The sequence below is a fragment of the Lepidochelys kempii genome, chromosome 1, assembly GCF_965140265.1.
Source record: "Lepidochelys kempii isolate rLepKem1 chromosome 1, rLepKem1.hap2, whole genome shotgun sequence".
Lineage (NCBI taxonomy): Eukaryota > Metazoa > Chordata > Testudines > Cheloniidae > Lepidochelys > Lepidochelys kempii.
The window spans coordinates 162968172-162993817 of record NC_133256.1 but is presented as its reverse complement, the minus strand read 5'-3'; the positions used below and the strand labels follow the sequence as shown (position 1 = coordinate 162993817).

General features: G+C 44.0%; 2 protein-coding genes across 7 annotated transcripts; both read left to right on the top strand.

Moving 5' to 3' along the window:
- Positions 1 to 1577: 1577 nt before the first annotated feature.
- KCNE2 (potassium voltage-gated channel subfamily E regulatory subunit 2) lies at positions 1578 to 1955 on the top strand. The gene has a single exon (XM_073328565.1). It carries the CDS (start codon positions 1578 to 1580, stop codon positions 1953 to 1955), a length of 378 nt encoding a protein of 125 aa, XP_073184666.1.
- Positions 1956 to 7614: 5659 nt separating this feature from the next.
- Positions 7615 to 22684, top strand: SMIM11 (small integral membrane protein 11). Of its 6 annotated transcripts, XM_073361455.1 has the most exons (7): positions 7615 to 7670; positions 8782 to 8844; positions 9300 to 9398; positions 10414 to 10511; positions 12857 to 12968; positions 18345 to 18525; positions 22497 to 22684. In XM_073361455.1, the coding sequence occupies exons 5-6, from the start codon at positions 12948 to 12950 to the stop codon at positions 18510 to 18512; spliced, it is 189 nt and encodes a 62-aa protein (XP_073217556.1). In that variant the 5' UTR covers positions 7615 to 7670; positions 8782 to 8844; positions 9300 to 9398; positions 10414 to 10511; positions 12857 to 12947; the 3' UTR covers positions 18513 to 18525; positions 22497 to 22684. The 6 variants fall into 6 exon arrangements, with proteins under 6 accessions (XP_073217556.1, XP_073217564.1, XP_073217569.1 ...); XM_073361463.1 differs by lacking the exon at positions 9300 to 9398; XM_073361468.1 differs by lacking the exon at positions 9300 to 9398 and having other exon boundaries at positions 10395 to 10511.
- The last annotated feature ends 2962 nt before the right edge of the window (positions 22685 to 25646 follow it).

Genomic DNA, 25646 nt, shown 5'->3' with positions numbered 1-25646 from the left:
ACAAAATGGAATGTTCATGACAATTTTTAATTGTACTTATTTTCACAGAAAATTAATTAGGTCACCTTAATCTTACACAGTTGTGTGAATATGTGTGTTCACACACACACATGCACACACACACCCATTCAAGGAAAAGATATGTGATAGTAATAGGCCATTTAATTGAGCAGATGAAGACTTAACAAGATCCAGTGGCTGGACGATGAAGTTAGAAGAATTCAAATTGGAAATAGGATGAAAATTCTGATCAGAGAGGATAATTCCTCATTGCAGCAGCTTACCAAGGGATGTGGTAAATTCAGCATCACTTTAAGTCTTTACATTGAGATTGAATTGGATACTCTAGCTCAACCACAACTCATTGGGCTTGATAGTTTTTATGCATGCAGTAGCAAAGAATAATATCCACTGAAGGAATTACTGGTTGAAATTCAAAGGCCTGTGTTATGCAGGAGGTCAGACTAGATTATCATAGTGGGCCTCCCCTTCATGTCTTAAATATCTGTGAAGTTGTGATCCAATCACAGCTTTTTATTTTATTTTAAACAAGAAAAAAAACCACCCTAAGAAATAAACATTTTGTTTGAGCTTTTAGACAAAGAAAATCTAAAGTTACAATTCCCACCGCAATCATGATACACCACAATGCGCAGAGAGAAATGCAGTAACGTGGCATATTGTGTAGTAGCATCAAATATTACATATACAACTATGGGCATATCCTACCCCTGGCTAGAGGGGGACCTCTGGCCATGGACTTGGTGTGGTTCCAGTATGTAACAAGGGCAAAATTTGGAGGGGGCGGTGTAGGGGGCTGTATTTCCAATGAGATGTTCCAGCAGCAAGAATGGGACAGGTAGGGGCACATATTCTGGGTTGGGACTACAGAATCTGCTACTTCACGCTCTTCCCATTCTCCCCCCACCCCACCTGGGGGTGCAAAGGCCACAGCGGGTACTGCAGTCACTGTGCATCAGTAGTCTCTGGGTAATAGCTCTGCAGCAACACCTGCCTGAAGAGCAGGATTCCTTCCTCCTGTCCCTCACTCTGCCTGGCACTCAGCTAGCACTTTGGCCGGGCGGGGGGGGGGGGGGGGGCTACATATTTGGATATTATGCTCTTACAAATGCATTTGTGTGTGTTGCGTTTGGGTATGCCAGATTTTCATTTGTTTAGATGAAACAAGAAATGGGTGGCTGAACTCTGTGTCGATATACCTTGTGTAGCCCCATTGATTTGAATGGCACTGTCCTGGCTGCTAGTCAATGCAGAATTTGACCATTCCTACTGAGCCAAATCCTAACGGTCTTACTCAGCTTTTACTGAGTCCTAACTTAGACAACGCTCTTCAATTTGTCAGAGTACAGACTGAAACAGAACTTAACTAAAAATTGAGTAGAGACCCACTTGATCCCCTAAACACATGGTAAAATGCAGACACTTGGGACCAGATCCTCAGCTGGTCTAAACTGGCACTAAATTTTATGCTAACTGAGGGAATTGACCCTGCAGTTGTTATAGTACAGAATTAAAAATATCTATATATTTGTTTTCAATGGCAGTGCACTGGAAATATGGTGGATTTACGAAACTTCACCCAGATATTGGAAGATGTTTTCAAAAACACATTTCTTAACTACATGAATAACTGGCGCCGGAACATGACAGAGGAACAAGATGCGCTGCAAGCGACAGTTGATGCAGAAAACTTTGATTACGTTATCTTGTACCTCATTGTAATGATTGGAATGTTCTCCTTCATTATTGTGGCTATCCTTGTGAGCACGGTGAAGTCAAAGAGGAGAGAGCACTCTAATGACCCGTATCACCAGTACATTGTTGATGATTGGGGTGAAAAATATAAGAGCCAGATTCTGAATCAAGACGACTTGAAGTGTACAATCCATGAAAACATCAGTGTAAGGGAGAAAACAACCCCTAGATTGCCTTGATTTCTTGGAGATCAAGGCAAACAAACCATAAAGCCATGTACGTAATGTACTGTTTTCACTAGGATTCTGAATTGCCATCACATTGTCTGATAAATAGCCAGAGATGTCTAGGTATAGATCGTTCCAGAGAAATTAAATCTACTCCTTCACTGTGAGATTTTTGGGTGAGGCTACTTAGTCGGCCATCCGAGAAAGAGAAGTATTCATACTCTAGTTTGATTTTCTATTCTGCTTGACACTAGAGAGGCATGAAAACACCTAACAAAAATTGCCCCCAAACTATGGGCAGATTTAAAATCTGGATGTGGATCTGACTCTGAATATCCCAAATCGAAATAATGGACAAAACCAAATCCCCAGATCTGAAGACACGGGAACTTCAAGGTGCTCAAAATCCGGATCATGATCCAAACAGGGTAGCTGGAGCTCATCTCTTACAATATAATAAAATCTTGTAAAATAAATTTACACGTAAACTGTCTGAACAATATTGTATGGTGCTAGCCATAGGAGATAACCTAACCCTCCATCCATTCAGCATGAATAACATTGATCTTACAATGCAAATTCCCATTAGTTCTCAATTTGATATTCTTCCATATCCAAGACAAACATTTAAAATACAATACCTCAAAGAGTCCAGTTTTAATGCTACAGAACTCCAACCTCATCCTTTAAGCACCTGCGGGTTATCTGCACTGGGCACCACCCACCTTCCGGGGTTCCACCTTTGTGCCTGAAGTCTTTGGAGAACCAAATCTTTCTCATAAAGCCTGGTGCTCTCTAAAATGTATAACCCATTCTTCCTTAGTTAGTTGTCTTAGTTAATCCCTCCTCTTTTTTATTGTCCAGTGGAGAAGGCTGGGAGATGGGAGACCTGTGTTATACCCACTTTTCAATGTTGTATGTGGCAGTCAGGACCCTGAGAACCAGTGAGGTCATGTGTGTGTGTGTGTGCGTGTGTTCACACATGGAGTGGTGTAAGGATCCCAAGCGTCGGCCCGTACTCCTGCCAGAGACACAGGCAGGGGTGAAAGTAACTGAGGCCACTTACCGGTACGGGGTGGCTCTGGCCCCCGGAAGGGGTGGGGCCTCGGGTGGAAGGGCCGGGGCTGGGCGGGGTTAGCATCCCCCAGCCAACCCTTCCAATCCGGCTGGCCCGCACCGCGCAGGGCTCCCGTGTTGATTTAAAGGGCCCAGGGCTCCAGACGCCCACTGCGGCGTCCGGAGCCCCAGGCCCTTTTAAATCGCTGGCCCTAGGGCAGCTACTCCCTTTGCCCCCCCCCTCCCCGTCTGTCCGTCGGCGGCCAAAAGGGGCAGCAACATTCAAGCACTGCAAGGTCCTTTGCCACGGCAGTGCTTTAACATGGCTGCCCTTTCCCAGCCCCCACCCCCGGTGGCCCTGCCGGTACGGACCCTACCAGCAGGGCCGCCGACAGGGGAAGCAAAAGGGGCAGGGACATTAAAGGGCTGCTGCGGCAATGCTTTACTGTGGGCTGGGTATGGGCTGGTGCGGGTTCTTCCCGGTACGCAGTACCGGCCTCTACCAGCTCACTTTCACCCCTGCACACAGGTGCACTTTTTAGGTTTTCTTCCTGCGTGGGAGGGGATAGGTGGGTGGGTTTCTGCTCAATGTGACCAGGTTTCTCGAGGCAGAGACTACGTCTTCTCCTATGTTAGTAAATCCTCACCAGGCTGGTGCTCAAACAATAACTATAGGTGGAGTTGGTAGCATCACCTATCATTAAGGCACATAGGAAAAGGGGGTGGGAGCTGGGTGCAGATGGATAGGAGCAGACAGGGAGGAGGCAAGAGCTGAAATGGGGACCAGGAGCAATGGGGTGAACAGGAGAAGGGCAGGAACTGGGTGGGGGGGGGGTGGATCGGAGCAATGAGAGAGGGAGATACGGTGGTGTTGGGATGGATAGGAGCAGAGAGGGACAGAAACAGGCTGAGGGCACAGGCGCGTATCTGGGTTTGTAATCACTATAACGCATTGCCCTCCAGAGCTTGGAATAGAACCCAGGAGTCCAGAGTCTCTACATTTCTCTGCCATCAGCAAACAGCTATCCTGCTAATGGCTGGACCGCACAGAATGTAACACTCTATTAGTGCTACCAGTTATTCCATTAGCTCAAGTGGTCGAGGTCTCTTGTGTGGATCTAAAAGTCCCAACCCTGCTGATGAGTGATGTGAGAGTCAATATGATTCTACCATGATGGGATTTCTGGTTCCTCAATTTGTTTTATAAAAAAAATAGGAAAATACATTAAAAATAGTACATGAAACGAATGTGAAGGCTGCAAAGTCAAGCACCCAGAAGTTAGGAAATACCAGAATTCAGATTGCCTGAGCAACATTAATTCAGCTCCAAGTGTGTATGTGTTATGATACAGTCTTTAATTACATAATCACAAACTATTTTTTCCACATGACCCCTACTTCATTCAGTGCACAGAATGGACCTGTTCTGGGATGAATTAGGGTTGTGTAGTGGGTGAGGCTGTTGTGTGCAGCAGGGCCTGCCCCTCATGCTGGGCTACTTAAACCAAACTTTTCACAAGTGGGCATTAAATGTGTGTTCCTCATTTTTGGCTGCCAGGCTTGAAACCCTGAGGACAGATGTGCAGAAGTGTAGAATGCTACAGCTCCACCTGAAGTCAATGGGAGCTCTGCTTTGAATATATAAAGTGCTACAGAATGCTAAGTACTTTGAAAACTCAGTCCCTACATGTCTCAAGTTAGGCATCCAAACTTAATTAGTTTCAGCACCTACAGGTCTTCCCTTTGCGAGTTTGTTACTCATGGGATTCAGTGACAAAACAGCCTTCTGAAAACTACACAAGAACGCATTTAGTAGGAACAATGCATTTAGAGAAAAAAGGATTTTAAAATAACAGTTTTCATGCGTCTGTCTGTTCTAAAATTTTACACTGTCCTGATGGTGAACTAGTCAGACCTAACTTCTTTGGACACCCCAGCGGGTGCCTGCACAATTCCCCAATCTCTTGACCCTTTAAAAACATTTATGGTCCTCTTTATCTCCTGTGTTTCATGGCTTTGGCCCTGCTCAGTTTTGTAAGTTGGTACCAGGAGGTAGAACCTTCACAGCTGATAGTTTAGGCATTATCTCTTAACAACATCTATGTGGCGGGGTGACCACTGTTTCCCTGCCTGCTTGTTTTTCCTGGCAGCCCTGTTCATCCAGGATAGTCATATAGTAAACATCTCAATAACCAAGCCAACATACAGTATTCATAAATTACTACAGAGCAATTCCAAATTCATCATAATAACATATATCCCAAGATGTAATACCTCAGGGAAGTGCAGGCCATGGGCAAGACACCATTTAAGTCACTCTGAAACATGATTTTTAATGGAATGGATCCTTTATTTCATAGAAGGTTTCAGTGCTGAACATAATATGGTCATAGTGAGGGACTTAGGCTCAGATCCTCAATGACATTTAGCTAAATACACTTGAGAATGTGGGCTTTAAAATGCTCCCTGTGCAGCCTCCTCTAAATAAATTATGCAGCCTGAAGCTTTACCAGGATTTTCCTGGCAACAAACACTGGATCAATACATCCCACCATGTTAGTAATATCATGTAAAAAAATTTTCCGCGATTTCTAAAGGGCTAGATTCTGACCTAGACCACACACCTGGGCAGGAGGGTCAGAACCCTCTTTGCTACCTGAGTTATAGGCTACCTGGGCATTGGGTGTGGGTGGCCAGGGATGTGGGGCACTGCATGCCTGTTTCTTTTTCCCCACCCCAAGTAGGTGGTGAGAAGTGAGAGGAGCTGAGGCACCAGGTTGGGGATAATAATTTACGGCTGGTAAAAGCTAGAAGCAAATGACTACGCTTTGGAGCAAGGAGGGGATTGAGGCTCCCAGCACCACAGTTCATTCTCTGCATGACTCCTGAGGTGCTGCAGCAACAGGTCCCCCTTACTATGGCCTGTGACACTAAGACACAAAATAGTCAGGACCAAATTCTGCTCAGGCACACCAGTGTAAGACCACAGTAACTTCATGTACTTCACTGATTTACATAGGTGAGACTGTGAGCAGAATTTGTCCCTAAACTTTTGCCAGGGCTTTGGTCTGTGAGCTGAGCATGGTTTCATTGCACACACATGGAAAAGGATAACCACAGGACATGAAAATCTCTTGAGAAATTCACAGTTTAGGCATTAATTTTTCCATCACTAGAAAGTCCTGTTCTATTTCTATCCAGGTTACTTTGCTTAAGGCCTTCTGTTTCCATTTAGCTGCCATTTTACAGTGAGCAGCTATGTGTGTCTGGAATAACAAAAATACATCAGAGTCCAGCAGGGGTGAACTAGAAAGACAATACTTGTGCTATTCAAGGAATGCTGTCAGGTCGAAAATCATGTATTGAAAATAATAATAATATATAAATATAAATAAGACATAATATGTCATGTAGGGCTACATGGCAAACCAACACCATTTGCTATTCAAACCGAAGGAGTGTTGCAGTTTTTTTGCATGTAATTCATTTAGGTTGGACATTGAAACTATAGAGATTATCTGCCTTGCATGAACTCTTCAAACATGGAGGGACAAATGCACTATCTGGGTGAGATCCTCAGCTACTGTAAGGTGACTTTAGCTTTATTGCTCCTCAGCTGTATTGACTTCACAGGAGTTGTGCCGATTTACACTTGTTAAGCATCTGGCCCGCATTTACTTAAACCAATAACATGTATAAAATTGTATCAGAGCAATTCTTTGAAAACATTCTTTAAAAAGAAGCAAACTGCCCACATTTCCTGGTTTCCTGTGTTCCTGGTCATGGTATCTTAGGACCTTCTTAGAAAAGAAAACAGGCAGTGCATAACTGGGTGACTCTCTCTGGCTCCCATTAGCCCAAGGCTAGGAGAGATGATCAAGCAGCTGGAACACTAGACTAGGATTCAGAAAACTTGATTCTGTTCCCTGCTCACCCACAGTCTTCTTTTGTGAGCTTGGGCAAATTAATCTGTTCTATGCTTCAGTTCCCCACGTATAAAGTGGGAATAGCACTTCCCTACCTTGGAGCGGTGTTTGTAAGGATGATGTCTGTTAATGAGTAAGAGGTCCTCAGACATAAAAGTGGTGGGGACCATAGAAGTATCTAGATCACTATTTGGGGGCGGGGAGAGGGGTGCCTTGTCTTGTGTTTCAGGGACAGATAAGGTGATGAGATGGGTATAGCACTTCAACCTGAACTACCAGGTACAGGTTAGTTCCAACGCAGATCTTAGTTAAGATTGTCTGCAGCTAATGGTCAAACTGCCATAGTGTATAGGGTTTAAAGGTCAGCTAGCACAGATTCGTGTCAAAAGCATGTATCTACCTTACACAGACGGTGCATAGGCACCTATGAATGTGGGATGTTGTGGGTACTTTAACTCTGGATTTCTTCTTTTCAACACCTGTAGAACAAGCTGTCCACGTGTTCTACCAGGTGTCATTCTAAAAGGAAAAATTCCACATTATCACTGTTAATAATATACATGGTGTTAAGTGTGCCAAAACGTGCATTGTGCACGTTTGTTTTATGGAGGTATAGCGGAAAAAAGGGTTAACAGCTAGATATCACTGTGGTATGCTGGGAGCTGTAGTTTGCCAGCTGTAAGACTTCTGGTATTTGTAGTTTGTTTCCACTTCCCCTCTGTGTGTAATGGTTGCCTGCTGCAAGGTACTGTATCCGTTTGTTCTCTTTGGGGAGGTCTTATTTTTAAAATGAATCCGTGATCTAGGGGTATCTGTAAGAGCTAGACTTTCAGCACAAAATGCAAACTTTAAACAAAGTGAGTTTCAGATAAAGTTGCGTTTCTGGGCCTGATTCCCTGTTGGTTTGCATCTTGTGTTGGCATTGCTTTCAGTTCAGAATAGAAACACCTTACATGCATGTGCAAGGCAGTTCAAAATTAGGCTCTCTGTCTTTTTCTGGGCTATGTCCATTTCCCCAGTCCATCTCAGCAACTTTATTGGACGCTTGTTGGACATTTTGAGCCCCACATTTTGTAAGGACCCCCCCCCCCCCCCGCTCATTAAAGTGGTTTGATATGATTTTCAAATTCAGTAAAAACGTATTTGACTGCATGTGAGCATCCCCTGGAGTGCTGGAACCCAAGCACTGATGCAGAGCTTTTGGGTATGAGAACCTGAAAATAAAATTGGCACTGGGCTAGTCGATTTCACTTATGTTTAGTTTCTCTGTCTCAGCTGAGTGAAGTAAATGAATTGCAGAAAGAGAGTGAAAATTACTGTGTTGAAAAAATTATTTCCGTTTCCTGAGCTGTGTGTGCAGTTCAGGTACAGTGTAGGTGACAGCTGGGAGAGGACTTCCATTGGGAAGTGACTTGTTTGGGGGTGAAGAGTAGAGTTGGGGGCAGGGGGGAGCAGAGGTAGCAGGGCCCAAGTAACAATGACAGGGGAAGGCAGCACAATCAAGCAGTGGATGGGTAGGGGACAAGCACTGGGGCGTGGTGGGTAGCTGGCAGCAGAAAGCCAGGCAGGGTGCCGAGGGGTGCCAGCAAGTGGGAAGGAATGGATATTGGGGGGTGATAAGAGGGAGGCATGCAGGTGGAAGAAGCAGCAGCAGCAGGTGGTTGGCTGGTAGTGAGTGCAGCGGTGGTGGTGGCATCTCAGAAACCCCTCTGATCTAAAAGCAGTCTGGCAGGTGACTAAAGTGCTGTGCTTGGACCTGGGGGTTAACAATCTGAGGTGCTGCAGGCATTTGTAATATGATTTTAAATCTGACACTGTCCCTTTAAATTTCCCTTTGCTCCATGTTTAATTTCCAGAGTATGGAGTATGTGAGGCTCTGTTGGAGGGGCTGTTAATACATCTGCTCTCTACAACTCCAGGTATGAAGAACTCAGTGGTATTGTATATTTTTGTTATTCCTTTAACGCACTGCTCTTAGCTACACTGGTTTGAACCCAGAGTAACTTCGCTGGCCTCAATTGAGCAACTTTTGACTTATGCCAGCATAGCCTATAATAGAATCTGGGCCACTATGTTTGAGCTATACAAGTATCTGGATCCGCCTGGCCCTGAATGATTTCATCCTGTATCACATGTGCTGTTGAGTTTTGAAGAATTGTGGGAGTGGCAGTCCAGGATCAGATTCTCTTCTGCCGTGTCACACACTGGCTTTTGGTCTGGCTTTGTAGAGCCACGCTGGGGTATCTTGGTCCCATTCTCAGAGAGCCCAGCCTGACACACAGTGTAGCATCAGCAAGTGAAGCCCTGTGATTGTTTCTCTGAGTAATGGCATGCTGTAACATGTATTGATGGTCTCTTTAAATATATGAACGAGGGGAAGCCAGTGAGATCAGCAAGATGGGGAGAGATGGTCGGCAGAAGAAAACGTGGTTTCTGTCCAAATGGAAGGAGGATACACATTCTTTTAGCGCAGGTTAGAGTCTGCCATCACCTTACAGTAGGTGCAATCAAATAAATTCTATTTTGCCCTTGTATGCTGCCTTTCATCTCATAGCGCTTTATACACGTTAATTAAGGCTCACAACACCCCTGCCAGGTAGAACAGTATTATGAGCCCCGTTTCACTGCTTGGTAAACAAAGGTATCAGTAGGCCACAGGAGTTTTCCAGCCAACATCGCATAAGAGGCCTCATTCTCCACTACCTTGCACTGTGTCTAGTCACTTACAGGTATGCACAGCTGATGCAAGACTGAGTGAGTGGAGGATTATGGTTTGGGAGCAGAGGTAGAGAGGAAGGATGATCCAGTGGTTAAAACAGCAGCCTAGGCCTTGAAAGTCCTGGGTTCACTTCCCTGCTCTCTACTTTGAGTCATTGTGCCTCAGTTTCCCCATCCATAAAATCAGGATAATGGCACTGCTCTGCCTTACAGAGGTGTTGTGAGGATAAACATGTTAAAGATTGTGAGGTGCTACTATGGTGGTGGTCATTTTACTCACATTTGCGCGGGCTAGATGACTATGCGATGTGCAAGTCAGTGGTGAATTGAGCCCTGGAAGTCTGTGCCTATGCTCAGAGTAGAGCTCAGGTCACCTGTCACTCAGTCGCTCACGTGACTTAACCGCAAGATCTCCTTGGAAGTCGTGACGGCGAGTGAAGGTGACCTCCTTTGCACTGAGCTGGGTCTCCTTTCCATTACCCTTGTATTTATTAAGAGAATATACATTTTCAGGGGAACAAATAACAGCCGAGTGTAGATGTTTCTAAACTCCTATCTTTGCCTTATCTGCCTTTGAAAAAGCAAACATGAAACTTCGGATTGTTTATTTGCCTGCCTCCCTTTAAGATAGCATAACCTTGAGAGTACAATGTGTGAGCTTTTTTATTTTTAAACCAGTGATGTCAATGCTAATAAATGTTTCTATTAAACTATGAAGAATCAATCCTGCCTTTCATACATATACATCCAGGCTTTTTTCTTCTGCCAAGATTTACCAGGCCTGGGTCAAGATGAGGAAGCAGGAGAACCAAGAGGTCTAAAGCAGGATTAAGTGGGGCTACTGGATGTTGGGGACATCAAAGCATGGGTATGCAACACTGATATATAAAGGTGGCTTCCAAGCCAGTTCACAACAGTGAGTAAAGCTGATACTGTAAGTAGGAGAGATGGCAGGAGGTAGGAGCTCTCACCGAGAGTTCTGATTCTTAATTAAAATCCCACAGTACACAAAAAAGGGCCTGATTTCATTCCCACTTACCCTATTTGTGACTTCAGTGGAGTTACTCCTGATTTACACCAGTGTGTGGAGAATCAGGCCTACATCTCTATAGACTTTATGCATTACAAAAGTATTATGTGGCATAATTTTATAATTCACCAATCTCCTCCCCCTCCAACCGCCACCCCCCCCCCCCGAAACACCAAAAGAAAAACTAATTCCCTCAATAGCCAGCGATAACCAAATCTTTGCTTCCTGATTGACTCATTAGAGGTGACTACAGGTTTTGAACCTCTAAACACATCCCCTCTTCAGAGTTTTTTTCAGGAACATTCTAAAATTGAGCTGTTATACTTAAAGCAATTCATGGTCATGATGGAGATCTGTTTGATTTAAAAGGATTCTGGCCAACACTTTCAGAGCTGGATACCTCCCTGTAGGCGCCTCAATCCTATAGGTACCTAAAAATTGAGTCACCCAGGTTTGAATCCAAACCATGTATTGAGAATTCTGCTCCCACAACTGATTTCAGTGTCAAGACCTACTATCCCAAGGGATAAAGATCCCAAGAGCTGATAAATCTCATGGTCATTACAATTTTGAAGTAAATATCTGCTTAATATTCCTTTTTGCAGGAAGTAAACCACTAGTGGCTTGTTAGATCACACCTGCTATAATGCTTTGGCAAAAGTAGAAGTTATGAAGAGAATGCCACAAATGTCAGTTCCCATAAGGCTTATAGATAGTCACAGACAGGCTAGTCCATTCAGTGCCCAAGGAATGAGTACTTCTCTATGATTGAAGACGCTATGAGAAGAAAGGTTTCAGAGTAGCAGCCGTGTTAGTCTGTATCTGCAAAATAAAAGGAGGACTTGTGGCACCTGAGAGACTAACAAATTTATTTGAGCATAAGCTTTCGTGAGCTACAGCCCACTTCATCGGATGTATGCATGCTGTAGCTCACGAAAGCTTATGCTCAAATAAATTTGTTAGTCTCTCAGGTGCCACAAGTACTCCTTTTCTTTATGAGAGGAAAGTAGCTCATCAGCTTCTTCCTTCCTTTTCACGCATGGATTCATTGATCCATTTGCACCATTCCAAATGCTTCCCTGTAGGTAGGTTATGCTTTTGTGCCACTTTGTACGAGTTACGCTCCTCAGATATTGGGCCTAATTAAAACTGCATTTCCTGATCAAAAGTGAATGAAAGAAGGGCTCAGACATAGCAAACAAACGCATTTTCCCCAAGAGCCTGAGCTGTACTGCAGGCAGTCTGGGGTCTGTCTTATGGGCACACAGCTCCCTGCCCATGGTGAGATAGTTAAGTGCTGCAAGAGCCTTAAGACCACTCACTTGACTCTTCTATCTTACTCAGAGGAGGATCAGAAAAGCAGAGCTATACGAACAATAGCAATAAGCCCACCATAACTGTAAGTGGCTAAGATGTAGTCCCCATTCTGCAGATCACACAGTGAGTCTGCTGTTATGTAAACATGGGGCACACATAGGGAAACAGCTCAGGGACGGGTAGAACATGTGCAGAATCTCATCCCTATGCAGCTGCCTTATGGCCACTTGAGGCTCCTCAAGCATTCCTCAGCTGGAGATCTCAGTGCCAGAAGCTACAGCAAGCGCCCTAGGGGATCACTGACAGTGAGTTTGACTTTCAGCTGTTTTATTGTGTTTGTCGTAGGAGGACTTATGTACAGTGTTTTTTTCAAAATCCAGAAGCATATTTTCACTTTCCCCAGATGATGCTAAAAACAAGAGGAATCGTAGCACTGGGGATTCAAGCTCTGAGCAGGGCCTGTGGGATTAAAACCACAGCCTTGGTTTTGGTGGGCTTGTTTCCCTAAAACATCTCATGGGGATACTCCATTTGCACACATGTCATGCTTCTCAAATGAGCCAGCATTGCATTTATAGTTGAACAGCTGCAGGGATTTGCTGTGTCTGGAAGGGCTGGGCCTCCACCATGCAAACACATGACACCTGTTCCAGGCCTGTCAACCTTCAGCTCTGTGTAAGGCTCCCAATGGCCGTTGTACGTGTCACTCAACCAGCTACAAAATAATCCGCTCCCTGCGAAGTGGTTACTGAACGTTCTGAGTGTATCGTAGCAGTAGGCTCGGTGTGGTTGTCAGAGATGTGCAGCAAGGACGTGTCAAATGCGGAGAGATTGGCTCATTTCTTTCTTTATTTTTATTTCCTCAGATGACTCCGCCTCCACCAGTTTCTTATAAATCTGACAAACGTTGCTGGGCTTAGACTGTGGTGCGATCCGTGACATCGTCAGAGATCCAAGATGGTGGAATTTAATTGGCGGGTGAGGAGACTTTTGTTGTTAAAGCCTGGGGTGGGGATGTTAAAGAGGAGCATGTTAAGCTAGAGCTGGGGATGTTGTGTCAGAGTGTGTGTCTTTGTTTGGCGTAAGCACCATGTTCAGGTTTAAGGGGATTAACTGCAGCTCTCTCCCCATGGAATCTGGAGACTTAATAATATATATCCTACCGTATATATTCAGTGCCTTGCAAGTTGACTTTGCTGTGTGCCTATGAGTGAGGACTTTGCTGTGGGCCTCAGAGTACTATAGACAGACGCTGTCTTGCTTCTCCATACACACACTCCACATGGCATTTGGCTCTGCTTTTCTTCCTTTCTGTCTAGTCCCCTTTCAAGGCTGTGCTGTAGCACAGTTGCTGTGTTGTCTATACCATTCATCCCCATGTTGCTGTTTGGTATCCCTGGTACAGATGTACCACTTAGTCAGCAGCACACCAGACACAATGACTTTCTTGAGATGGGGAAGGTTTTAATTAAATGCACGAGCAGCTTCTTGGTATTTTGGTCCTGTCTGGATGGGAAGTAAGAAATCACCTGAGGTTATAGCTAACTGGCATTTGGGGCATATGAGAATATTGGCTTTGCTAGTACACCTAGAGGTATGCATAAGGGCATCCTAATCCCCCTTAGCAGGTGTACAGTGCTCTGCTCTTTCAGGAATAATGAGCTGCCAGAGAGTTGTCATTTACTTTATTCTAGTCTTATCTTCATTTGAGTAACATGGGGCGGGGGAAAGCAGCTCCAATAAATCTTATAGTTTTATTTGGCTTGGAGACTCCTCATCGACATAACTCACCAGCAACGACACAACAGAACCACTAACCCAGGAACCTATCCTTGCAACAAAGCCCGTTGCCAACTGTGTCCACATATCTATTCAGGGGACACCATCATAGGGCCTAATCACATCAGCCACACTATCAGAGGCTCGTTCACCTGCACATCTACCAATGTGATATATGCCATCACGTGCCAGGAATGCCCCTCTGCCATGCCCCTCGGACAGTCTCTACATAAAAGAATAAATGGTCACAAATCAGATGTCAAGAATTATAACATTCAAAAACCAGTCGGAGAACACTTCAATCTCTTTGGTCACTCAATTAAAAGACCTAAAAGTGGCAATTCTTCAACAAAAAAACTTCAAAAACAGACTCCAACGAGAGACTGCTGAATTGGAATTAATTTGCAAACTGGATACAATTAACTTAGGCTTGAATAAAGACTGGGAGTGGATGGGTCATTACACAAAGTAAAACTATCTCCCCATGTTTATCCTCCCGCCCCCGACTGTTCCTCAGATGTTCTTGTCAACTGCTGGAAATGGCTCATCTTGATTATCACGACAAAACGTTCCCCCCCAACCCCCCCACTCTCCTGCTGGTAATAGCTCACCTTACCTGATCATTCATACTCAAATAAATTTGTTAGTCTCTAAGATGCCACAAGTACTCCTTTTCTTTTTGCGAATACAGACTAACACGGCTGCTACTCTGAAACTCTCGTTACAGGGTGTATGGTAAAACCCATTGTTTCATGTTCTCTGTGTATATAAATCTCCCCACTGTATTTTCCACTGAATGCATCCGATGAAGTGAGCTGTAGCTCACAAAAGCTTATGCTCAAATAAATTGGTTAGTCTCCAAGGTGCCACAAGTCCTTCTTTTCTTTTATTTGTAAAGCTGTAACTTATCCTCTTTTAAATTCCTCCTTAAAACCTACCCCTGCTGTGATGCCTACCAGTCACTCCTGATTAGCATTGGCTAGGTAATAGGTCAGCTGGGACTTAAATTTTTCCACTCAGTTCTGTTTGCTTGCCCCATATTCCCATCCACCCCACCACGTTTGTCCATTTTGTCTATCTTATGAGTCCTTTCCAATACCTAGGCTATAAATTCAACGGGGCAGGTAGTATTTTCTCATCTCTGGTGTTACTCTATTCATTCCTGGTGCAACAGGTTACACCATGAATGACTTTGGCTTATGAACTGATATAGGGATAGCTCCCCACACACACATAGATACTCCCTGCCACCTTGTGTACTAACAGTTTTCATGTGTAAATGATATTAATCGAAGCAGCAGTGCTACCAAGAAGCCTTGTAGCTGTGCTTCCTGAGATTACATAGATATGGTTGAAAGACAGCACAACCCCTACAAATTGTGATGAAGTTCTTTGCAAAATTAGGACCCTGGGCTGCAGCTGTAGATGGATCTAGTATAATTTCGTATAAAGTCTGTGCAATGTGGACAAATCAGCACTCCTAAACTTGAGCATTTCCTGATATCTATATTTTAAATTGACAACTGTAATGGAGTGATAACATAGGGGGTTTTATTTGCATTATGTATTCTAATATTGGCGAAACTGAGTTACAGCATACTAGTAGTTATAGTAAGTGAAAGGTTTGACTATCAAGTTACTTTGCACTGCTTTCAGGTGGGGAATTAGGCCAGCTGGCTCTTTGAAACAGCATGAGGTGAAATTCTAGCATCTACAGTGCATTTCTGATACTGAAAGCTCCATTACGCGTTGCCCGATCCTCTGCCAGTGTGTTTTAAAGTTCTTTATTATGCAGTTTTTGCACTTAGATTTTCCACACACATCTCTTATAGTATCAAATCTTTATAATGTGGAAAAGTTTGTGAAGCATCACCAACCCCAAGCATTCAAAATCATGAGTCAGGCCACAAAACTGCCCCCATGAGATTTAGTATATAAATAAATGTGGGGTCTTATTTGCTTTCCGGCTTTTGAGCTTTTAGGGGGTCACTTTTTCAAGCTGTCTTCTGCAGCCGTGACAGCTAGAACGTTCTAAATGACAGCTGAGACCTGATTCCAGGAGCTGGCGCTTTAAGTAAAACACCAGCTAGTGCGAGCCTCATTATAAAATTGTGGGAATTGGTAACGCTAAGTCATATGGATGAATATTAACAAGAATTAGGCCTCAGAAATGCAAATATGTGCTTAAAGCTGAGCATATGCGTAACCTTTGCAGGATCTTGGCCTTGGTTTGTTTTCCTCTGAAGAATTTAATATTGGTCAATATCAGAGACATTAGCAAATATCTTCTATCCTGAATTGAGCAGAGATCCTCCCACCCACCTATGCCCTGCTTACATTAGAAAAACTACCCATTTACTGAGAACGTCGGTAATTTTAATAATTTTATTACAATAATGTTAAAATAAAAGAAATGGTACAGAGTTTAAGCGAAGAAGTTTCTGGTTATCAGGGAATAAGGTATAGATTACTAAAGGGTGCGGAACATAGTTTCCCTTTGTCTGCACTTGCAATTAAGTTCAGCACGCATAGCTAACAACCGTTCTCAGCTTTTTCAGTGTAGGCAGGACCCCAGCGAACCCTTCACACCACACTGTAATGGATATTTATCACCTGATTAACTTGTGAGGGTGACTAGAGCTTGGTTAAGAATAAATAACAAATAGTTTACTGACAGGTTTCAGAGTAGCAGCCGTGTTAGTCTGTATTTGCAAAAAGAAAAGGAGTACTTGTGGCACCTTAGAGACTAACAAATTTATTAGAGTATAAGCTTTCGTGAGCTACAGCTCACTTCATCAGTTTATTCTGGAAGTTTTTCTGTGTGCAAATTGTCTGCAAACAGATCTGTTTTCTCAGATTCAGCCATTACTCAGAATGATTGGCCAGATAGCTTTTGTGACTGATGTGTGGCCTGAAGCTTATTCACAAGCAGCACATTGTGAAATATTCATTATGAAATGTCTGAGCTCTTTTGGCTGGACACAGAGGTCACTGCAACTCAACACAAAAATTGGGGATGAGCCAATTGGATTTTTTTTTCCATGCAGAACTCTGTATTTTACTCACAGAAAAGCAGTTAACCAAAAAAAAATCTGTATGGAACACAGGGATTCCACAGATCAGCATTTATTACCCATCCCTGGGCGACAAAAACAGCCTTATCCCAGGGAACCTACAACTTCCTGTTTCTGGATCAGCTGCTTTTATGGCCTCTCCCTGGAGCTCTGTGTGGGCCAGAGATGGAATGAATTCGGGTTATCTGGTCTCTGCACCCAGTCACATGGTGTATTTCTGTGCCCTGAATGGATGACATGCTTTTTTTCAATATGCAGCACTCCCTTTTTGGACTTTGACGTCTGCACAGATATTCACAAAAACCAGTGTCATTCCTCCCTCCCTCCCTCCTTCCCCTCCCCTCCCCCTTGAGAGAAAGGAATACACATCTCCTTGTGTCTGGATGACTGTCTCAACAGATCACCTTTATGGATCGATGTTACACAGAGCCTGGCAGCCACTGCTACATGCCTTCAAGATCATGGCTTTGAGGGAACAAGAGCCAATTACAGCCCTCGCAAACCCCCAGTATTAGTGGGGTCTGGTCACCATCCAAGACTGTGTCTTTATTTCAGAGGAAGATGGTGTCTGTGATTTATCAGTCATTGGCTTACAGCTCCTAAGCTACAATTCTTGACTCAGCTCTGGCTCTTTTGGTCTCATACATGAATACCTTGTGCAATTCCTTGATTTGTTTCTATCCTGCAACTGCAACAAACCAGTACATAAAGATCTTGGTCTAGAGCCAGTATTACCATTGCCTGATGAGCTCATCTTTGATATTATTCTGTAGCTACCTGATATCAGGTCCAGGTAAGGTGGTCATCAGCATGGCTAGCAGGCTGCCATGTAAGAGGCTGTAAGAGGAGCACATTTGGGCTGTTGTGTAACTCAAGCAATGTGGTGCCAGGAGGAGTTTTGATATTTAACGGTTCTAGAGTTATCATCCATCGTAATCCCCCTTTTCCGGCTGATGATTCTTCAGAAACCTGGGGTGAATTCCTAACTCCATTGAAGTCAATGGCAAAACTAAGTACATAAACTTCTAGGAAGGCCAAAAATCTTCAGCAGTGCCCAGGAAAGCAACTTTGATAATGCCTAATGTCTGAGACTAGTGTAGGAATCAGGTGAATCCTCACAGTTACCACTCAAAGTTTGCTTTCTGCAAATCTCTTGCAACATTCACTTAAAATTTGCCCTTTAAGCAAACCATCTTGCCAGTAAACTAATTCACAGAAAAGCAAACCTAGAAGGAGGTGTGAATACGGGCAAAGCGAATTCATTTACAAATTGAGATGAATTGAGGGAAATATTTTTCAGTCTGCACCTGAACTCTGATCCAGATGGCCAGAGATTTCCCATGGGAAGACTGCATGCACTGCATTGCCATAGCATGAACAAAGTCTTGAATAATACAGCTTCCAAAGGGAAGGTCTATAGTATGCCATAGATGTGCTTTAAATGTCACAGTTGCTCAAGTGTTGTAGAAACTCTGTTGAAATATATTGTTTTCTATTTCAGGCTTTGGAGAATTTTCCACTGCTGATGTACATTTTGGCAGCTAAAACATTAATTCTTTGCTTGGCATTTGCTGGAGCAAAAATATACCAGAGTAAAAAACTTGAACAAAAAATGAAAAAAGAACATGAGGCAAAGCTGAAAAAGGAAGCAGAGAAGAAGGAAGATTGAAGAATCTTACAAGGTATAGAATTACTGGCTCAACTGGTGTGTGATAACAGCAGGAGGGCAGTATACTGTTATAGCTCATTATGATGTTTTGGTTCTGATCTAGCTGGATTCAAGTGTTATCTTGCTCATCACCACTTATCCTGTAGTCAAACAAAAATATTTCCTGTGTTACTTCAGCACATGCATGTACGCTAAGTGGTTCAATCCTCTACCACTGACACAATGATCACCAGAAAAGTCACATTGTTGTGCATGACCTTTAAGAGATCTTTGTACGAGATTCTCTTTCTGCTATGTATCTACCTAAGCTTTTAGACCATCCTCAGCACCTATGGGATCTGAGCACCAGAAGACAAGTTTAAATTGGGCTCAACACAGGGGTAACTGGATGAGCTAATGGTCCCGTCTGACCTTTTAAAAAAAATCTAAGACTTTAAAGAAAACTTAAATCTCTCACATAGTTTAAGTATGTTACAGGACGAAAGTGCTTTAGCTGGAAGAGCAAAACCATGTCGCAAGGAGTTCTCCGAGGTGGATATATCATGCAAGTTTCACTATACAACAGGCTATGCACTTTACTGGTATAAATGGGCCCCATTTTGGGAGCTGTGAGCAGTGCTCGGTGCTTAAAGGTCTTGCATACCCTTGCCTCTGACTGGCTTGAGAGAGAGCTGAGCACGCTCAGCAACTGATAGTGCCCATAGCATGGAGAAGTATAGTCGTGCCAGTATAATGTACACCATCTGGGATGTGGTACCAAGAAGAGTGTCTTCTGCTCTAATCACTAGACTGCAGGGGGGATCAAGAGACAGGGGTGCTATTCTCTGCTCTGCCACTTGTTCGCTATGTGACTTTGGACAAGTCACTGTCTTGCTCTGTGCCTTAGTTTCTGTATCAGTAAAATAGGGATAATATGACTTCCATAGTGCTTTACTTCTTTACATTTACAAAGTGTTGTTATTAGCAGAACTCCTGTTGCATTTTTTAAATTAAGGTTCACCCCATGTAAGAAATCAATTTCAATTTTTAAAAGTGTTAGCAATTTGGGCCCAAGTCCTGTCACCATTATTCTTCTTCCAAAACTCCTTCTTGGGTGAATGGGAGTTATGCATAAAAGTTGGTGGCAGAATATGACCCTAAGAATAAGTTGTGAGAATGCAGTGGTTGTCTATATGCCAAGTTGCTTCACCACTTTAGGTGAAGCTTCAGCTGTGATTTTAAACTGACTTAGTTAACTGGTGCACAAGGCTCCATAGACACTCCTATTTCAGTTTAAACCAGACTTATTGCAGTTTGGCCCAAGCTGATTAGGAACAGGTTTAAGGCAAATGGAAATACATTCTATTCTTAAACCGAAATAAGAATTTCCGCACAGGAGTTTGCAATGATTTAACTAAACCTGTTCAACTAAACTGGTGCAAGCTGTAGACAAGGCCTAAGGAAAACAGCAAAGGGCAGAGAGAAAAGTTGCCATGAGACACATTCATTCAGTATGATTCTGCATGTGAATCTAAACACCAAAATGGCAGCTCCCTGTGTTCCAAATATCCAGTCAACAGCATGGCAGCATCACGCCATGCACCACAGGGAGGATCATTGTTAGCTGAGACAGGAAGATACAGAGGAAAATGTTTTGAATTTCTTCCGTGTATCGTCCTTTGATTTGGCGTCTGGGAAGCACTAATTTATGAACTAGAAAGATAGGGAAGAACTATTCTCTTTCTCTATCATGTTTCAGTGACTGTTTTATTAAAATTCTACTAGGCTAGGGATAAGGTTTCAAAAATAAATATCCAGGGCTGGTGTATATGTGGGAGGAGAAGTGTTCAGGAGTCCTCTCCCACCATTCAAGCCACTGGGACACAGCACTAGGGAGGTGTGGGAAAGTCTGGCTGTCACTGTGGCCTGAATTTGCAAGGGAACATGGTTTCCTGCCTAAGGGCTATACCCTGACCCTCCATTAGCTAGTGTTCAGACTATGGTCAGTAGCACTCCGCTACTTTTACAACAGCAGCAAAACCTACCCTGCCTGTGTGCCGTCGCTGGCCCGGCCAGTAGAATTCGGGCCAGAAGCATTCTTGGCACAAAAGTTATACCTGCCAGTGTTGGAGATTTTCCCCCCAAAAGGCATAATTTGGTCCTGATGCGTTTTCTCATTTATATTGCCTGTCATCTTAGACTGTGAACACTGGAGCAGGGAGCAGGTCCTCCACTTGGCACTGTACAGCAGTGAGAATGTTTTGCATGTTTAACAAGTAATAAAAATTCTGCTGGAGAGAGAGGCTAAACCAAAGTAGTTGCATCCCTGCTTCTGCCTGGTGTTCGGTTTCATGTGGAGCCCTTCCCTGATGTTACCCTCTGAGAGAGCCATGCTGCCATGAAGCATGGGGAGGTCCAGGGAGTACTGAGGAGATGGGCCTCCACAAGAATACCTTGGCTATCCAAAGATGGCCCCAAATCCTCAGGATCTCCTCACAGCTATTGGGACACTCATGAACTGGAGGATCAATTTCTTCTTTGTTTACATGGGGAATGGTGGCAGCGGAAGGAACCCTCCAACCCAAAGGATGTTCTAACACAAGAACATCAGAATGGCCATACTAGGTCAGACCAATGGTCCCTCTAGCCCAGTATCCTGTCTTCTGACAGTGGCTGGTGCCAGATGCTTCAGAGAACAGAAGAGGGTAGTAGTTACTGAGTGATCCATCCCGTTTTCTAGTGCCAGCTTCTGGCAGTCAGGGGCTTAGGGATACTCAGAGCATGGGGTTGCGTCCCTGACCATCTTGGCTAATGGCCATTGATGGACCTATCCTCCATGAACTGATCTTAATTCTTTTTTTGAACGTAGTTATCCTTTTAGCCTTCACAACCTCCCCTGGCAATGAGTTCCACAGGTTGACAGTGTGTTGTGTGAAAAGTACTTCCAAATGTTAGTGTTAAACTTGCTGTCTATTAATTTCATTGGGTGACGCCTGGTGCTTGTGTTACATGAAGGGGTAAATAACACTTCCCTATTCACTTTCTCCACACCGCTTTGTGCAATCCACATAGTGTTAAGGCTGCAGAGCTTTGTGTTTGGCCATGGCTTTCCACATGGGAAAGCTGATTTAGAACAGTGGTTCTCAACCTATTTGGGCTCAGCACGCATTTGTAAATGTTTATGGCCTGTCACAACCCAGTAAATACTCTGAGGGTAGAGGGTCTGGGGCAGAGCTGTAACTAGGCATTTTAGTGCCCAGGGCAAGCAAGCATATTTACGCCCCCTACCAGAGGTGACGTGTTGGGAGGTCACGTGCCTCCCCAGATATTTGGTTCCCCCCCCCCCGCCCCAACCCAGACAGCCTGGTGGTCTGTTGAGGTTCATTGGGGGTGGATTTGGTGTGCCATCCCTGAGCCCTGCTGCGTGGGGTTGACCCCACCGAGCCCCACCTGGCATTACTGGCCTAAGCCAGCCCTGGGCAGCTGCCCCTCTTGCCCTGCCCTGGTTCTGACCCTGCCCTGAGGTGGTTTCAGGTGGATCCTGCCTGGCACTCATCCCATAGTGGCAGCTTCTGTGCTGTGGGGCTGACTGGGCTCGGCTCTTGCGTCTGGGCATTGCAAACTCCGGAGTTGTAGCACCACTCAGGTTTGGCCCCGCTCCCCTGACCGGACCAACTTTTGTGTGAGTGGAGTTGTGACCTGGCTCATGGGTTGCAGTGCCACTCACTCAAATTTGGCCGACTTAGACTCCCCTCGTCATGACAGTTGGGCCAAACCTGAGTGGCGCTGGGACCCCAGAGGCTGCAGTGCCTGGAACAAGGAGGCGAGCCCAGCCAGCCCTGTGGGACAGGAGCCACAGGAGCTGCCACGTGACCCTTTGAAACATTCTGGCGACCCAATGTTGGGGCCCAACCCACAGGTTGAGAAACCCTGATTTAGACCATATGTTGTAAGCATAGCACATTTGCTGTTCTCACTAATTTTATCATTGTTTTTTCTCTGCAGATTTCCTGACATTTCCTGCTCATGTGGATACCTTTCCCGGGAGGGTGAAGACTTCCCTTAGATGGAACGATGTGTCAAAGAAATAAACCGTCCCCGAGCAGCATTCATTTAAACTGCATATTGACTTTTTATACATGTAATAAGAATACCCATCCTCTATTTATACAATAAAGGTTCCACAGTAGGAACGGGCTGGGTCTCTGCTTGTCAGAAATGCTGCACCTAAGGCAGGTGCTGTAAAAGAGGCTGTTCTTAAAATCAGCTGTGGAGTGCAGAAAAACAATCACTTCTAACTAGGAAATCCATCACAGGTGCCTCAAGCTGGTGGAGATAGCAGGAGGCAGATAATAGAAAGCCCCAGACTCTCCTTGCTCCTTTCTCAAGGCAACCAGCACCAGCTGCAGAGGAGAGCCTAGGGCATGCCTAGTCCCGCCCCTGGACCCAGAATAACCAATCCAGGGTGTAGGCTGTTAGGGACAATATCCGTGTGTCTTCCTAGATCTACCCTACATGCAGCGCCTAGTGCACACAGTGCTGTACTGTAGTAATAATAATAATAATAATAGCACAAATCAAACCAGAACTATTAAAACTTGGCAGTTTCTGCTCTTCTGAGGAGTTGGAGGTCTCTCTTGCATTATTTTGCTACGCAGAGAACACTTAGAGATGCCAATAGTTACAGCTGCCTCAGTATTTCCATTATAAAGAGTCATTTGTCAGTGGCTTATAACTTCTCAAAGTTTCACCTTTGTGTCTGATATTTGAGGGAAAAATCAGGCCTGTGGCTCTGAGGTCACGTTTCGGGCCTCTGTGTAGTGTAAGAGGTGACCAAACAGTGGCTCACTGCCACCCTCTTTCTGCGACTGCAGAATTGTGGTACCTGGTGAAATCAAACAAGCAATTCTAGCTTTTGGAGACTGTGTAGAAATTGTGGGCATTGATTTGTTAACTGCTCATGTCACAGGTGCAGCTCTGGGGCAAGATACCTGGTGGGTTTCAGTAGCACAAAATTACATCGTCTACTATTAACTGTGATGACTTTTTATAAAAACTTAGCAGTCTAGCTAGCTACGTCAGTAATAGTCTCTGACAATCCATGTTTTGTAAAACTTATACATGTACTAGGGACAGAAACTGAGAAGGTGTGGAAAGGTGAAAGCATCTGTGGTGGTACAGAACTCCTGCATCTTGCACCGTGAGTCTCCAATAGTTTTCAGCTGACAAGCCTGTCCATGGAATATTTAGGTACTGCCTGGGGCCATCATGTGGCAACCACAGTGAATTGCAACAGTTTCCATGTCTGCCTCTGGATCATGTGCATGTATGAACATGGAGTGCAGTCTCCTTTAATGACTCCACAGCATTCAGTTCCATTCTGCTACACTGTCGGGGGGAAAAGCACACACACAAATGATATTTAATCGAACTGTAAGGCCCAACCCTTCAGAGAAAGCACATGGAAGTCCACTGGCTTCAAGAGGATGTCATGCTTTGTCAGCTAATGACTGAATGTATCAGAGCTGATATGCCAACATATCTAGGCCATATCTTCATGATCTTCCCTGATTTTTAGAGTCCTGTAGCTAAAATGACCCCCACTCTAGGAAGTGGCATACATGGGTGCAGTCCAAGAGCAGATTTTTAAACACGCTTAGGATAGCAATCATTTGACTGTGTTGGAGTGTGGGTCTCTACCCTGAACCATGATTATGTAACAAAATGGCACCTCCTCCCTCAAAACAGTTGCCCCCCCTGCAGAGTCAGCAAAATATGGGCCTACTTTAGAAAAAAAAAAAAAGGGGTGGGGGGGAGAAAACTTGCTTAGTGCACAAAGCAACTGAGGCTGGCATTAGAATTTGTGGGGCCCCAACCTATCAATGGTCACCTGTGCAAATTGGTGAGGATTTTTACAGGTGACCACAGACCCAAATCCTTGGATCTTAGAACAATGAAAAAGCATTCAGTTTTCTTACAAGAAGACTTTTAATAGAAGTAAAAAAGAATCACCTCTGTAAAATCAGGATGGTAAATACCTTACAGGGTAATTAGATTCAAAACATAGAGAATCCCTCTAGGCAAAACTTTAAATTACAAAAAAGACACACAGACAGGAATATTCATTCTATTCAGCACAGCTATTTTCTCAGCCATTTAAAGAAATTATAATCTAACATATACCTAGCTAGATTACTTACTAAGTTCTAAGATAGGTTTCAGAGTAACAGCCGTGTTAGTCTGTATTCGCAAAAAGAAAAGGAGTACTTGTGGCACCTTAGAGACTAACCAATTTATTTGAGCATAAGCTTTCGTGAGCTACAGCCCACTTCATCGATGAAGTGAGCTGTAGCTCACAAAAGCTTATGCTCAAATAAATTGGTTAGTCTCTAAGGTGCCACAAGTACTCCTTTTCTTTTTAAGTTCTAAGACTCCATTCCTGTTCTGTCCCCGGCAAAAGCATCACACAGACAGACACAGACCCTTTGTTTTTCTCCCTCCTCCCAGCTTTTGAAAGTATCTTGTCTCCTCATTGGTCAATTTGGTCAGGTGCCAGCGAGGTTACCTTTGGCTTCTTAACCCTTTACAGGTGAGAGGATTTTTCCTCTGGCCAGGAGGGATTTTAAAGAGGTTTACCCTTTCCTTTATATTTATGACAACCTCCTACAAAAAATCTAGTGCTGTCCTATTGCTGGAGAAAACTGGAAATGTATTTCTATTTCTTATGTTTGCATGTAGTTTACATCACTCTCACTTGTTCTTAACATAAAAGAGCTTAAACCCAGGCAGACTATCCAGGAGCTAGATTCTAATGCCCAAAAGTAATTGTGAAAAACAAAATGGGCTTAAAATTAATAGGTAAAAATGTGAGCCACTCCCCTTTCTCCCAATTCTGCCCTAATGTCCTACTAAACTTCCATGCATGAAGTACTTGGGCATATTGTTAAACAAAGGGCTAGGAAATTTGGTATTGATCTAGTCATTGCATGCCTGCTCCATGAACTGGAGCAAATAAAGTTTTCATTGAGAGGCTGCTCCTTGAAAAAGTGTTTCCACTTCAGAACCAATTAGCCAGTGAGATAGTATGTAATTTCAAGCTATTTGCATTCCTGCTTGCCTTGGGCACCTGCTATGGCTCTTTCATCAATATTAGAA